This window comes from Cebidichthys violaceus, unplaced genomic scaffold (assembly GCF_023349555.1).
Source record: "Cebidichthys violaceus isolate CVI_PGR_0920_01 unplaced genomic scaffold, fCebVio1.0.p SCAF_80, whole genome shotgun sequence".
Classification (NCBI taxonomy): Eukaryota; Metazoa; Chordata; class Actinopteri; order Perciformes; family Stichaeidae; genus Cebidichthys; species Cebidichthys violaceus.
In genome coordinates this window covers 68,501-81,416 of record NW_027176965.1, presented here as the reverse complement: position 1 = coordinate 81,416, position 12,916 = coordinate 68,501, and the positions used below count along the sequence as shown (strand labels likewise).

Here is a 12,916-nt window from a genome sequence, read left to right as displayed (position 1 = left end):
TCTGGGACGGTGATACATCTAAAAATGATATATGTCAGAAGTGGGATTCGAACCCACGCCTCCAGGGGAGACTGCGACCTGAACGCAGCGCCTTAGACCGCTCGGCCATCCTGACATGTTCATTTAATGAGATAATAAAAGATACAATCACCAAACAAGGTATTCACTGAGTCATTTGTCTAGGCTGCTTAGAATGGACATTCAGCAGATTGATGGTGACATATGAAGTAATGCAGTCTTTACACCAGTGGGACTTAGTCACCAAAAGCAGTTTGTTATGAATTTATCTACGAGGTATGTTTAGTTATTTCATTGTGACTTTCAAGGTGCATTAAATATTAACACGGCATCAAATAACCCGAGAGGGAAGGTATTAGTAGTAGCTACTAATACTGCTGATGTCACTGAAACACGTAGGCATGCCGCCTCCAGGACAGGAGCTCGAGCTAACTGTACCGACCTGTCACGCGCCACAGAGCAGAGAGCTAAAAAAAAAAAAAAAAGGACCAATTACTGGTGAAGCAATTGAAGCATTTAGTTTGGGAGTCTTTTCTCTTACCAAACCAGAGGTGAGTGAATACTGGACATACGTGTTCAACGGGTGCCCGAACAGAAACCTCAAAAGGAATGACGCTAGATAATGTCAGCCAGTCATTTGCTAACACATTATTAGCCACATCAAGTTTGTCGAGCTAGTTAGCTCGTTGCTATTATTTTTGCTCTGCTGTCTTTCTGTCCCCTGGTGGTGAAAACATGCTCACTGCAGCTGTAAAGCCCGTTCAGTTAAGTTGGGCTGTGGTGTTTTGAGGCCATAGAAATGCTAACGTTAGCGCAGCTGCTAACCTCCCTCCACCCACGGCGCCCGCCCTAAACTACCTCGTCCTCTTCAGAGCAAGCTCTTCACTGCTCTTCATTTTCACCATTTGAACTTCATCTCCTTATGCTGTGTCAATTGACTTTTGGAGTACCGTTGCACCTCTGCCGGCCGGCCACCGGGGGGCGCGGTGTCCCAGACAACACCTGAATACAGCCTGCGACAGTAGAGAAGAGTGAAGTTGCGAACACGGCTGAATGAACGTATACTTCCACCACGTTTAACGTCACTTTACTGTGTCTATGCAGGAGCCTCGTGTCACCATGGTGAACAGTGCAGTGTAAGGCTAATAGGAGGTCTCGTTCACCTGCGCAGGTCTACTGGGGAAAGACGGGGCGCCATCAGTGGTGGAGGTAAGCCTGCTCTGATCCTTCAAAGTAAAAGCACTCAGGTCAAACTCCTGCATTCAAGATGTTACCTCGGTAAACCATTGTCTGTATTCATTATACAAGAGTGATACATCTCAATATTACATAATAATTGCATACTTATAACTGACGCATCAATGCAGAAGCAACATCTTATTGTTGTAGTTGGTCGATGTGGATCTTCTGAACCACTCTGTGTACTGTTGAGTTGTTCAATCTCTAACAATGACTCGTATCGACCATATGTGTTGTATATAGAATGGTCCTCTGCTAATGTTAAGATAGAAAGAATGTTTACATCTGGAATGTAGAAGCCTACAGAAGTAAAGAAGGCCTATATAACTGCAGTTAGGTGTATTCAGAATAATCGTTCTACAGGTTGACTACAGTCAGTGCGCGCGCGCTCTCTCTTTCTCTCTCTCTCTCTCGCTCTCTCTCTCTCGCTCTCTCTCTCTCTCTCTCTCTCTCTCTCTCTCTCTCTCTCTCTCTCCCTCTCTCCCTCTCCAAGTCTCGAGTCACCTCCCACTCTGACATTTTCCCACATTAATATGCAGCGCGTGTGTGTGTCTATATACACGTTATCAACGGGAGGAAAAAAAAATACATCTTAGGCGCGACAATCCTCTGAAAAATTCCCTCCGCGCCCCCCAGGAACATTACGCCATCCTCCGGTAGGCTACGTTATTCTTCTTCTTCTTCTTTTGGGGCTGACAGCGGTTACATACTCTGCCCAGTCACATTTGCGTGTGTGTGTGTGTGTGTGTGTGTGTGTGTGTGTGTGTGTGTGTGTGTGTGTGTGTGTGTGTGTGTGTGTGTGTGCGCGCGTGTGCATGTGCTGGTGGGCACTGCACGTCGGCACTGACTGCAGCGCATTGCGATGCAGAGAGGGCGAATAAGGATGCGGTGCCTGTGTGAGCTGCACGTTTGAAGCCCGCAGCAGCAGCAGCGGCGGCGGCAGCAGCCGCGTCCTGTGCGGACAGAGTGCGGGGAGGTGCCGGTGGAGTTTATGCGCACACCTCTGGACGGAGAGGGCCGAGGTGCCTCTGCAGCGCCGCGGCTTTTTTCAGAGGGATACCGTCTCGATACGTGACTCCCAGCCCAAAGCTGCCCCCTGGCTCGGGATCTGAGAGGGAGGGAGGGAGGGAGAGGGTGAAGGGAGGGGAGGGGGGGTCTAACGCGGCACCCCGCCCGTCCCGCCTCATTTGGACTGCAGGGATAACGACCTAAGCCGTGATATCCCCGCGCAGAAACCACCGACCAGGTGTTGGTGGCGGCGCTGTCATCATCCGCGCACCGTTCTCCTCGCATCCCGCACCTCTGCGCCAAAGGTAAGCCTCTGCCGCCGAGTGCGCCGACAGGAATGGAGGGACCGTGTAGGTGTTCATGGCATCCAGCGGCGATGGTGATATTGATGATGATGATGATGATGATGATGGTGGCGGCGACGATGATGATGATGCCCCAAAGCAGATGAATCTGTCATTAAACAACCGCAGCGCCGTCTTATTCGTAGCGTGTTCTGCTCGTGTTGTTGTTGTGGTTTTACACCGAAAGGGGATAATTGATGGATTTTTTTAGGGGGGGGGGGGGGGGGTGTTCATGCATGCGTCTTTCGAAAGCGATGCATGAAAAGAAAATGACGTAGGGAATTCCCACAGTAATCCAATAGCGAGCGATGACACCTGCACATTCCGCCAGTGCGGTCCCTATATGGCCCGCTCGGTCATGTGCGCAAAGGCGGCCGCGCGCGGCCTCGGCGGCGCAGCACGGATTGATTCGGAATGATTAAAGTTGGAGACGAGCTGTTATGTAACGGGGTTTTGCTGACGTGAGCGGGGGTTACCTTCACGTCTCTTGGTAACGCTGAGATGTAGAGATGCCCGTAATCCGGCCTGTGTTTACATTCACATGGACGGTACCACGTAAGCCCCCCCCTGGCTGCTGTCCATAATGGAATATGTCATAATTGAGATTGGGTGCTATAATCCGTCATATGGGCCTGCAGTGTCTTTGCTTAATTCCCCTTAGAGATCTTGCAGTGCAGACATTTGCTTATACTTTTTTCTTCTTTTAACGGGTTTGGCTGAAATCTGCGAAACTGCACAGCTTTCTAAAAAAAATATGATACTTAAAGCAAATCTGTAATCTGAGACAAACTGGAACAAGCAGAAATACACTTTTACACTTTTTTTTTTGTCCCTGCAGATCATCACACAAAAAAAATTCCTCACTTGACAGAATTTGACAAGGGGGCGACCTGTGAATGTTTGGCTCTGACATCCGTCCGGATTTTGCGCAGAACCTGTAACCTGTCAACTGCGGACGGGTCCGTGAACTGATGAGCAGACACGTGAGGCTTCTGAGTTGTGGATGAGTAGACATGAGGAGGGAGGAGAGGGTGAGAGAGGGAGTCCTCCTGTGCACAGGGTCCGTAATGATTAGCTACACACCTCTAAATGAAAGGAAGTGTTTAATACTTTAAACAAATGCACAGTCTCCAGTCTAAACACGCAGAACAGGAGCTGGCCGTACTCCCAAACAGACCTTCCATCACACACAAGTACGCCTTCAAAGCAGGTTCGCACCTTCTAACGATAACGGTGGTTATCCTTTGCCCCTCATCGGCAGCATGTCGTTCCTCTGCACCCGTGCTGAAGTGATTAAAGTGGCAGATTAAAGCGGCGTGAAGGTTCACTACGAGAATCCGTCATAAGCTCTCGGAACACAAAGACCGGCTGTCGTTTAGTGGACCTGAGGTCGACTTTGGAAGAAGAGGCGTGTGATGTGTTTCAGTAAAAAAAAAAGAAAAAGAGACAGACGTGTCCTCCCACGCAGGTGTTGTCCCCCATGCTAAACCTGGTCAGACCTCTTCATGAGGATGTATGGGTGCGTAGAGTTACACATCACGCATATTCCAGCATAGATCCACGTTTTACCTGGCAGGAGGCCTCATCAGCCAGAGGCGTTGATCACTGTGTGGGTGTGCTTGGGCCTTAAAATAGTCCTTTTTTCACAGCAGACATTTTGACTTGTCCGTAGCAGGAAAAGCACACGTGTTACTACTGACATTAACAACGGCTCTGCTCCGTCCCAGCGAGCCGTGACGGAGCAGAAGCAGCTAAACGGAGTTCGGTCATCATTTATTTCACGCACACCCGTGACTTTCATTCCACTGTGACCGCTCGAAATGTCTTTTGTGATAAAGCGCTGTCGTTAATGTCGCCGCGGAGGTTTGTGTTGCTCGCCGTGTCAAATGCTTTGAACCGTTCTGACACATGTTGAAGTATTTGCTTCGTTCAGTCAGAGATCCTACATTTACAAATGGATGAAATTAAATTGCCCACGTCTTAAAATGTGATCGGTATTGTAGCAATTATTAAAATGCGTCCCAAATATCTTCAATGTGAAGATTCACAATCACCAAGGTTTAGCCATTTTCCCTGCATTTCATTTTGGTTTATGATGCCTGGCTTCTCGTGTTTAGATACATGACTGTTGTTAAAAACGTTGGCTCTGTTTTTAACAAAAATTAGAGAAACAAAAGTTTGCTTCCTCTTTTTACTTAAAATGTTTGGGTCCAATCATCTGACCGTAATCGTGTTCAAACGGCCCACCTGAGCTGACAGTGATGAATTTGGTGAAAATAGCGGAATGATACGTGTGTGTGTGTGTGTGTGTGTGTGTGTGTGTGTGACTACGTCCAGTTTTCAAACTAAGGTGTTAATAAGGGTACGTGACGTAAAAAATACATAAATTAATGGATTATCTTCACAAACAATATAAAACATGTGACCTGTGTCCCTAATGAATTCAAATGAAAATACCACTACACTGTGAGGGAAATGTCTGTAGTCTAAAAAAAAAAAAAAAAAAAGAATAATTCCTGACAATGACTGATGATCATTTCACTTTATCAATGTAGAGATTTTCCAAAGTAAAAGTCTGACATTTCTACCGTGAAATAGCTACTTTTCTTTTAAAGTAAAAGTAATTTCAGTATGCATGTAGTCAAGTATATCAGTTATTGTCAGCAATTATGGAGCAATGTGTTTTTACAGCACCTCAAGTATTCAGAAATATTGCTATTTCACACAGAAACGTAGGACTTTTACTCTGGGAAATCCCACAACTGGTACAGTAAATGCTTGATTTTGTGTCTGTATGTTGTCAGAGATTATATATGTTTTCTTCAGCAACACAAAAATCAAAGAACAAAGACATTACCCTCAGAATTTTGTGTTTTTTTTTCTTTTTAATTTATAAGAGACACAGGTAACATGTTTGCAGGCAGAGAGAGAGAGAGAGAGAGAGAGAGAGAGAGAGGTTTGGGTACAAAGTGCACTTGCGGCACAACCTGAATTTGTAATGGCTGATCCCAAAGTCAATGCTCTTGTTAAATATGGGTTGAAGAGAATAGTGGAGCAGCTCAAACGCCTCTCGCACATTCATTTGTATACTTCAGTATATTGTCTGTTTACAGTTTTTAAGCCTGTCGTGAATCCATACGCAACCCCCTTTCCTATTTATAGAAAGGTCAGCGTTCTGAACTCGGAAAGAGGGCGATATCAATCAGTCTTGAGGCGTAAATGCCATTTTCGACTCGTGGAGGGATACCTCCCGAGGAGTGACTCATCCCAGACGTGTGCTCCCAGGGCGATGTGTTTAGAGAAACACCCTGTGAAAGGGCTGCACTTCTCCTGGGAAGTGGCCACACTCTGTCACCAACCTTGTAGCCCGTGTTCTCTCACAATGACTCACAAAACCGCATCCTCTGGTGAGTTGTGGTCCGGTGAAGGAGCAGTCGTTAGTAGTTCGTGAAGAGAATGTGTTTTCATCCTCTGACTCAGAAATACTGTTTCTTTAAGAGTGGAGAAGAACTCATGGTTTTGTGCATTTGTTTTAGGGCGTAATGCTTCTTTGTGCTGGTTTCGTCTTTTGTTCTTTACATTATGTGTCAGTGAGGCACAATAAGGCCTCAGAGACACTGTGTGTGTGTGTGTGTGTGTGTGTGTGTGCGTGCGTGCCAGCTCCCCAAGGTGCCCGTTCTGTCAGGCTGTAAAGTGCAGCAGTCACCTCCACAGGAACACAGAGGGGTCCCTCTGCTGACACACACACACACACACACACACACACACACACACACACACACACACACACACACACACACACACACATAGGAGAGTGAGTGAGATGCAGAGGAATCCCATCACTGACCTCACAGCACCTACAGCTCACAACACATATCCAGCTGGCAAAAACACAGGAGTTGAAACAAATTGAAATTAATTATTGATTAATCTCTTTTTATTGAGCCAAATAAAACATAGCAACATGTGACGTATAGGGTACATGTATATACCCTGGGGGACTGACATGTCATAAAGAGAACCGATCTAATTCCCCTAAACAAATACCTTAACATACACATAAAGAATACATACACCCACACTGATAATGTAATACAGTACACACAACTACAAATGTAGTTACATCAAATCAGAATGTGTACAGAGTTTGGTGCGTAGGCCGAAACAAGTAAGCAGCAATAAGTGAACTGACAGCCCCAAACCCCAAAAATGTTCATTTTCAATCTTTTTCAAAATGTTCATTTTGTTGTCAGAAGCTAAAACGAAATGACTTTGGGAGTTTTTTTTTATACAAAGCAAAATCTTCTGCATACCTTTTTATCCAAGATGGGAATCTTAAAAAATGAAAACACAATTCATTGTTACGATCACTTAAAAAGCAAAAGCAGCATGTGTAGACATTCAGTATACTTTCAGTAGCTAGCATAGCATAGAAGTGCCCTGCTAACGTTAGCTCCACATTTGGTTTACATAGAAACGTAACGTTTTAGACACGTACAGTATATCTCCTTCTAACTGTAAATCCACTAAACCGGCCTGAAGATGAAAACCTGAAACTATTGCATGAGAGTCTCTGGAGCGTCTGGTGTTCTAGTCAATATTTCTCACAGCAGGATCGTGTACTTGGGAGTGATTCTACACTGTGTGTGTGTGTGTGTGTTCATGATGATGAAGGAACATGTCACCCAGAGCAACACTGTGGCTCATTAATGTGTTTTTTAATAGCTTTCCTTTAAAATGACTTATTGTTTTATTCTATTATTTAATTGTCTGTCAATCAACTCTTAATTAACGAATCGTTTCAGAAGTAAAAGACACATTGAAACCATAAACTCTGCGCACACACACACACACGCACACACACACACACACACACACACACACACACACACAGAGTAGAGCAGTGCAGGCTTCTGTGTTTGTGAGGATTCAGTCTTCTTGGTCTCGGCGTGAGGAGTGTGAGGGGAGGTGTGCAGCCGTATCGTCACGATGGGGCCTGTCAGTCATGGTTGTCACATTTGGAAGGGGGGGGGGGGTAAAACACAGAGCCGTCACAAAGAATGTCATGATTGTAAACACGTAGAAATCCTCTACACCAGCCTGTTGTAGGAACGCTGTCTGAAGAAAGGCTTTTTGACGAGACATTTAAGAACACTCCAGCACATTCTGCCGGGCTCCATCACGTCCTCTGCTGCAGATGTGTTTGTTTTTAGCATGCGCCGCACAGCGGTGCAGAGTAAGTACTTTGGTGCCGAATAACAGAGCAGCGGCGCTCGGATGACTTTTTCGCAAGACGGGTGTCTTGGCTCCTCATATGTAACACCTTGTTTATCTCTGTCCGTCTCCTGAGAATCAATCTCTAATCCCGCGTCAGGTCAAAGCTGTGCAGAGCGGTTGGGTGAATTGGGATTATACTGGGAAATGGCGGTCCTTCAGAAGTAAAAGCACTGCAGCGAGTCCAGATTGTTCAGTGCCCCCTTCCTGAGGTCATGTTGTGGTGCTGGCAGACTCCTCTCCCCCCCCCCACCCCCCGTGCTTTGAGTGGGACGGGTGGCGTCTCCCACTCCACATGAGTGAGACAATGCGCTCGGAACCACAGGAACACTTACATAACAACTCAGCAGTTACATATACACTTATTTTAGTTTCTTCTTCTCAGCGGAGTCAGCGGAGTTATGGACATGCCCCCCCCCCCCCCCCCCGCCGCCGCTGCTGCTGCTGCTGCTGCTGCTGCATGAGCACACGTGAGCAGGATTTACGTATTCCTGCATCTGTGATGAAGGTTTTATTCTGTCATAAATCCCTGTGTGTGTGTGTGTGTGTGTGTGTGTGTGTGTGTGTGTGTGTGTGGCTGTGTGATGGATCCGCTCTCTGGTAATCTTGTCGAGTCAGGGACGTCCAGGCCCCCCCCCCCCCCCCCCCCCCCCCATGTCAAATGCAGCAGATCTAATTTCAATATAAGGCCCGTGTTGTCACGGAAACACTGCCAATCCACATACATCAGAGCGGAGGCCAGTTCATCATTTCTGTTCAGTCAGTTCAAAATGCAAAGTGAATTGATTGAGAAGCTCGGGAGCGGCACACACAGTGTATTAGACAATCTGACATACAAGCTGCTGCATACGAAGCGCTTTTTGAAATTGGTCCTGATCTTTGTCCGGTAAAGAGTTTCCACAGTGGACCCCTTAGCTCTCTACATGCGACGTAAACCCCAAATCACAAGGAAGGAAGTGCAAATGGATTACACAAGAGATCAGAGGAGACACAACGGTAGCGTTTACCTACTGTGAAGCACTTAGGCCAGCCTCGCGTTGGTTCTTTTTGTCACTTTGACAGACGGTGCAGATGAAGGTGTTAGTGGGTGAGGTGGAGGGCCGCATGTTGACAAAGTAAAGGCATTACAACACAAAAAGGACGCAGTAAACTCAGCATCCCACCCTGTTCATTCCCCGATCACGCTACATCGTGAACAACAGATCCCTGTTGAAATCATCAAGGCAAACTTGGTGTTGGTAGGGTTAGGGTTAGTCATGTTAGGGTTAGGGTTAGGGTTAGTCAAACTCATGCGGTCGCCGATTGATGCTGTGTTCACTCATGTCGGTGATGATTTACCACCCGGGGTACGCAACGGGAGTCAGAACCCGGCCAAAGCTCACCACGCAGATACACACATTTATGGATTCAGTGTGACGTACTCTTTACGGAGATATCATTATCTCAGATCATTCATCCGGAATAAACCTCCATAAGTCTTCATCATTGTGTTTGTATGGTTTCTTCTGTATCGCAGTCATCCACTGACATCCATGGGTACATTGCAAACAGGAACAGCTAATAGCTAGCTGAGCATACTTTTAATGGTGCCAATTTGCCAAAATGTAAACAAACAAGCTATAAAAAAAAAAAACGTCTCTGTACCTAGCCACAGTTGTTTTGACATGACGTCATTTTTGTGCAGATTAAACAAAAGAGGTATAAAGTAAAGTATGAGCTTCAGAGGTAGTGGAAGTCTGATTTTATTTTCTATCTGTGGACAGAGCCAGGCTAACAGTTTTCCCTCGGCTCCACTCTTTATGCTAAGCTAAGCTCACCGGCCGTACCAGTATGACCATACTGATATGAGCGTTTGATTTGAATTGATCTTGTCATCTAACTCTTAAGAAAGCCAATAAGCATATTTCCCAAAAATATGCTTATTGGCTTTTCTTACATCAATATCTAAATGTAAGAGAAAACATAAAGTGTCGGTGACAGTTCTGTTTGAGTGACGTTAAGTTTGGGTTTTTAGTTTTTCTTGTTTGAAGGCTAATAACTTTTTTTTAGATTAAATACAGCGATGCATGCAGACCATGCTTGGTTTCAAAGCATCACTGAACAGCTCAGCTTTTGAGACACATACGCACTTAAAAAGCCAAAGATATCAGGGCTTAGCTCCGACAGCAGCCCGCCGCACGGGGTTTCAGCGACTGCACCAGGAACATATTAGAGAAATATTACCAAACCTACTCTCTCTCTCTCTCTCTCTCTCTCTCTCTCTCGGGGAAGAAAAACTCAGCTCCTCAGCCCGTCTAAAGTCAGCTGCCCTTTGGCTGGATTCTGAAGCCACATGCCATCCTTCCTTTTAAAACAAAATGGCTCTGGTTGAGACTCCGACAGCACTCCTCTGACAGTTCCCACACTGGCATTGGCTGGTTGAAGATACAGCTGCCTCTCTGCTTTCTCTGCTTTAGATCATTTAGATCAGGAGGTCTGTTCCTACCAAGAAGATCATATTCACTCCTAGAAGTGTTTAATCATTTAAATAAGTAAATAAGTGCTTCGTGTTTAAACCTTACCATTCTAGTAATAAAGTCGTTAAAACCCCTCCTCACATCCACTTCCTCCATCATTTACTGCTGTCAGTACAGTAACGGATGGAGGGTTGTTTGTGTTGCTGACAGGTCCTTTGACAGCAAACAAACCTCCTTGGTGACTAATGAGTTTTTCACTCATTTTTTTGGCCGCAACCCACTGCATGCAACCGTTGCTTTTGTTGTGCAAGAGCAATTTCCGTAGCTCACCGTTTTCTCCGTCTCTCTCCTCTTTCCTTCATCTTCAGGAGCATGAAATAAGAGTGTGGAGGACATCTTCTACGTCAACGGTTCTGAAATGATGTAAGGACCAGAAGGGCCGATAACGGCAGCCTCTGGGGAGACGGAATCGGACCAACACTTCTGAAGCCAACAGCCTCTTCAAACCAGCTCTCACTGTACAGACGTGAGGGTTGAGTCGACAGGAATGAATCGGTAAAATGCGTCTTCACTTTGACGACCAGCCCAGTCGATAAGAAGCTGCTACCCGTCTCTTCCTCTTCTCGGGCCTTCCCATCAACAGCTTCCACCTCTCCTAGTTGCCTCTTCAACAATCGCTCAACATGCGTCCTTCCCTCGCCACGGCCGTTCTACCGCCCAGGACCCGTTCCCACAATCCACCCAACCTGGCGGTGGGGGCCCGGGAACACGTGTCAGCTCCACGAAGGCGGAGCCCCCACCTCCGGCACACCCTCAGCCCGGAGAACCTGCGGACCCTGGCGGAGAGGGGCGGGGCCGCCGTCGACACCGCCTCCGTTATCAGCAGCCCAATCGGGCTCCCGCGGGCCAACAGTGACACAGACCTGGTGACCTCCCATAGCCGGTCCTCGCTAACGGCGTCCACTCTGGAGCACACGCTGAACCGCGGCCAGAACCTCGTCATATCCTGGGACATCAAGGAGGAAGTGGACGCCACCGACTGGATCGGGCTGTACCACATTGGTGAGATGATGATTTTTTTTTTTTTACATATGTCGTTGCTAGTAGAGCTGCTTATAACTGTGCTGGGTTAGGTTGAGGACAACGCTCATTGTCACTCAAGACAAGTCCCTGAACACGTCCCAGGTCCTTGGGGACAGGTTGGGGTCAGGTCACAGGTCTTCATAAGCAAATTTCAAGTCAACATGAAAATCTTTAGGTTGATGATCTTAAAAAAGACACAGTTTTCTCTCAAAGCTGTGTTGATAGTGTTAACTGAAGTCCATGCATAGTCCTCTTAATCATAACATGCAGGGTATGCAGCTGTCTACGGTGCTAATGACATCTTAAAATCCCGTTAGGTTTGCACGTCAGATCGTGCGATTAATGCCTAATGAATCGCAGGGTTATGAATATGCAAGCAGAGAGAGATGTGAGTAACTAAACAACAGCTTTGACGAAACGACCCCAACATTGGAAATCACTCAACGGTCTTTCTCTTTCAACCCGTATGACATGGTCTTCATCAGTGAATCTACTCAGTTGTCATGAAGACGCTTCTGTTGACATGACAGCGCAGTTGTTATTTAAGGAATCCTTAGACGGCCTAACCTGCCTCCTAAGCTTGGAAATAGTATCTAAATTATTATACTTATATATTAAATTATCAAAAATATTATAGTGCAACTACAGTGTTCACATGGCAATAGATCCCTATTAGCAGCTACAATGCCTTTGGCCAGTGTATTCTGAGTCATGGGGCTGTTTTCACCACAGACAGCTTGACGTGTTACGGTAGTAAAAGCACAGCTGTTAGTAATAATACAGTAGATAAGATCCATGACCAGAACACTCACCCCGTTCTCTCATGACTAGGGATGGGTATCATTTGGGTTTTTTCCGATACCGGTGCTAAAACGATACTTTTAAAACGATACCGGTGCCTGAACCGATACTTTAAAAAAAACAAACGCACAAAACGACGATTGACGACATTAAAGAAATGCTTTTTTTTTATTGCCAAGGCAATTTGTTTTCTTCAACTTGAACAATATAATAACTGTTTGAAGTATACTATAAATATAAATAAATACAAAACACTTGGCTTCAAACTACAGCTTCAAGCTTTTTAACTTCAAACTATGAACAATATATTAACTGTTAACAACAGTTTACAGTATACTTAAATAAATATAAATAAACTTCAGCAATTCTTTTGCAGAAATATGAGCATATTTGCCTCGGCACCGAAAGGAAGCACCGAAATCTGCGTTGCGTTTCCATATTGGCACCGGTTTTCGGTACCCAACCCTACTCATGATAGTTGACCATCGTCGGCGTATCAGGTCAACTTTCTGAGCAGTCAAATGAACCAGTGATGGGTAACAATACTTTTAAAAGCAACTTGTTACATTACAACGTTACTGACATTAATAAGTAACTGGTTACTTTACAGAGTTGCAAAAGTAACTGCAACTGAATTGCAAACTAACGCATTACATTACGTTGCAACAAATACAAATAAGTAATCAGAGTACT

General features: G+C 45.7%; 1 protein-coding gene and 1 non-coding gene across 5 annotated transcripts in view; one reads left to right on the top strand and one right to left on the bottom strand.

Moving 5' to 3' along the window:
• Positions 1-32: 32 nt before the first annotated feature.
• On the bottom strand, positions 33-115 carry trnal-cag (transfer RNA leucine (anticodon CAG)). Its single transcript has one exon. It is a non-coding gene; the product is annotated as a tRNA-Leu (tRNA).
• A 388-nt stretch (positions 116-503) lies between these two features.
• hecw2a (HECT, C2 and WW domain containing E3 ubiquitin protein ligase 2a) overlaps positions 504-12,916 on the top strand; it is a 37,974-nt gene continuing 25,561 nt past the window's right edge. For 2 of the 4 annotated variants that reach the window (XM_068702099.1, XM_068702096.1), the window contains exons 1-2: positions 1,805-1,913; positions 10,708-11,401. In XM_068702099.1, the coding sequence (XP_068558200.1) occupies positions 11,023-11,401 (379 nt within the window). In that variant the 5' untranslated portion in view covers positions 1,805-1,913; positions 10,708-11,022. Of the gene's footprint in view, positions 570-1,122; positions 1,228-1,804; positions 1,914-2,464; positions 2,571-10,707; positions 11,402-12,916 lie in introns of those variants that run through there. The other 2 variants (XM_068702098.1, XM_068702097.1) reach the window with 2 other exon arrangements.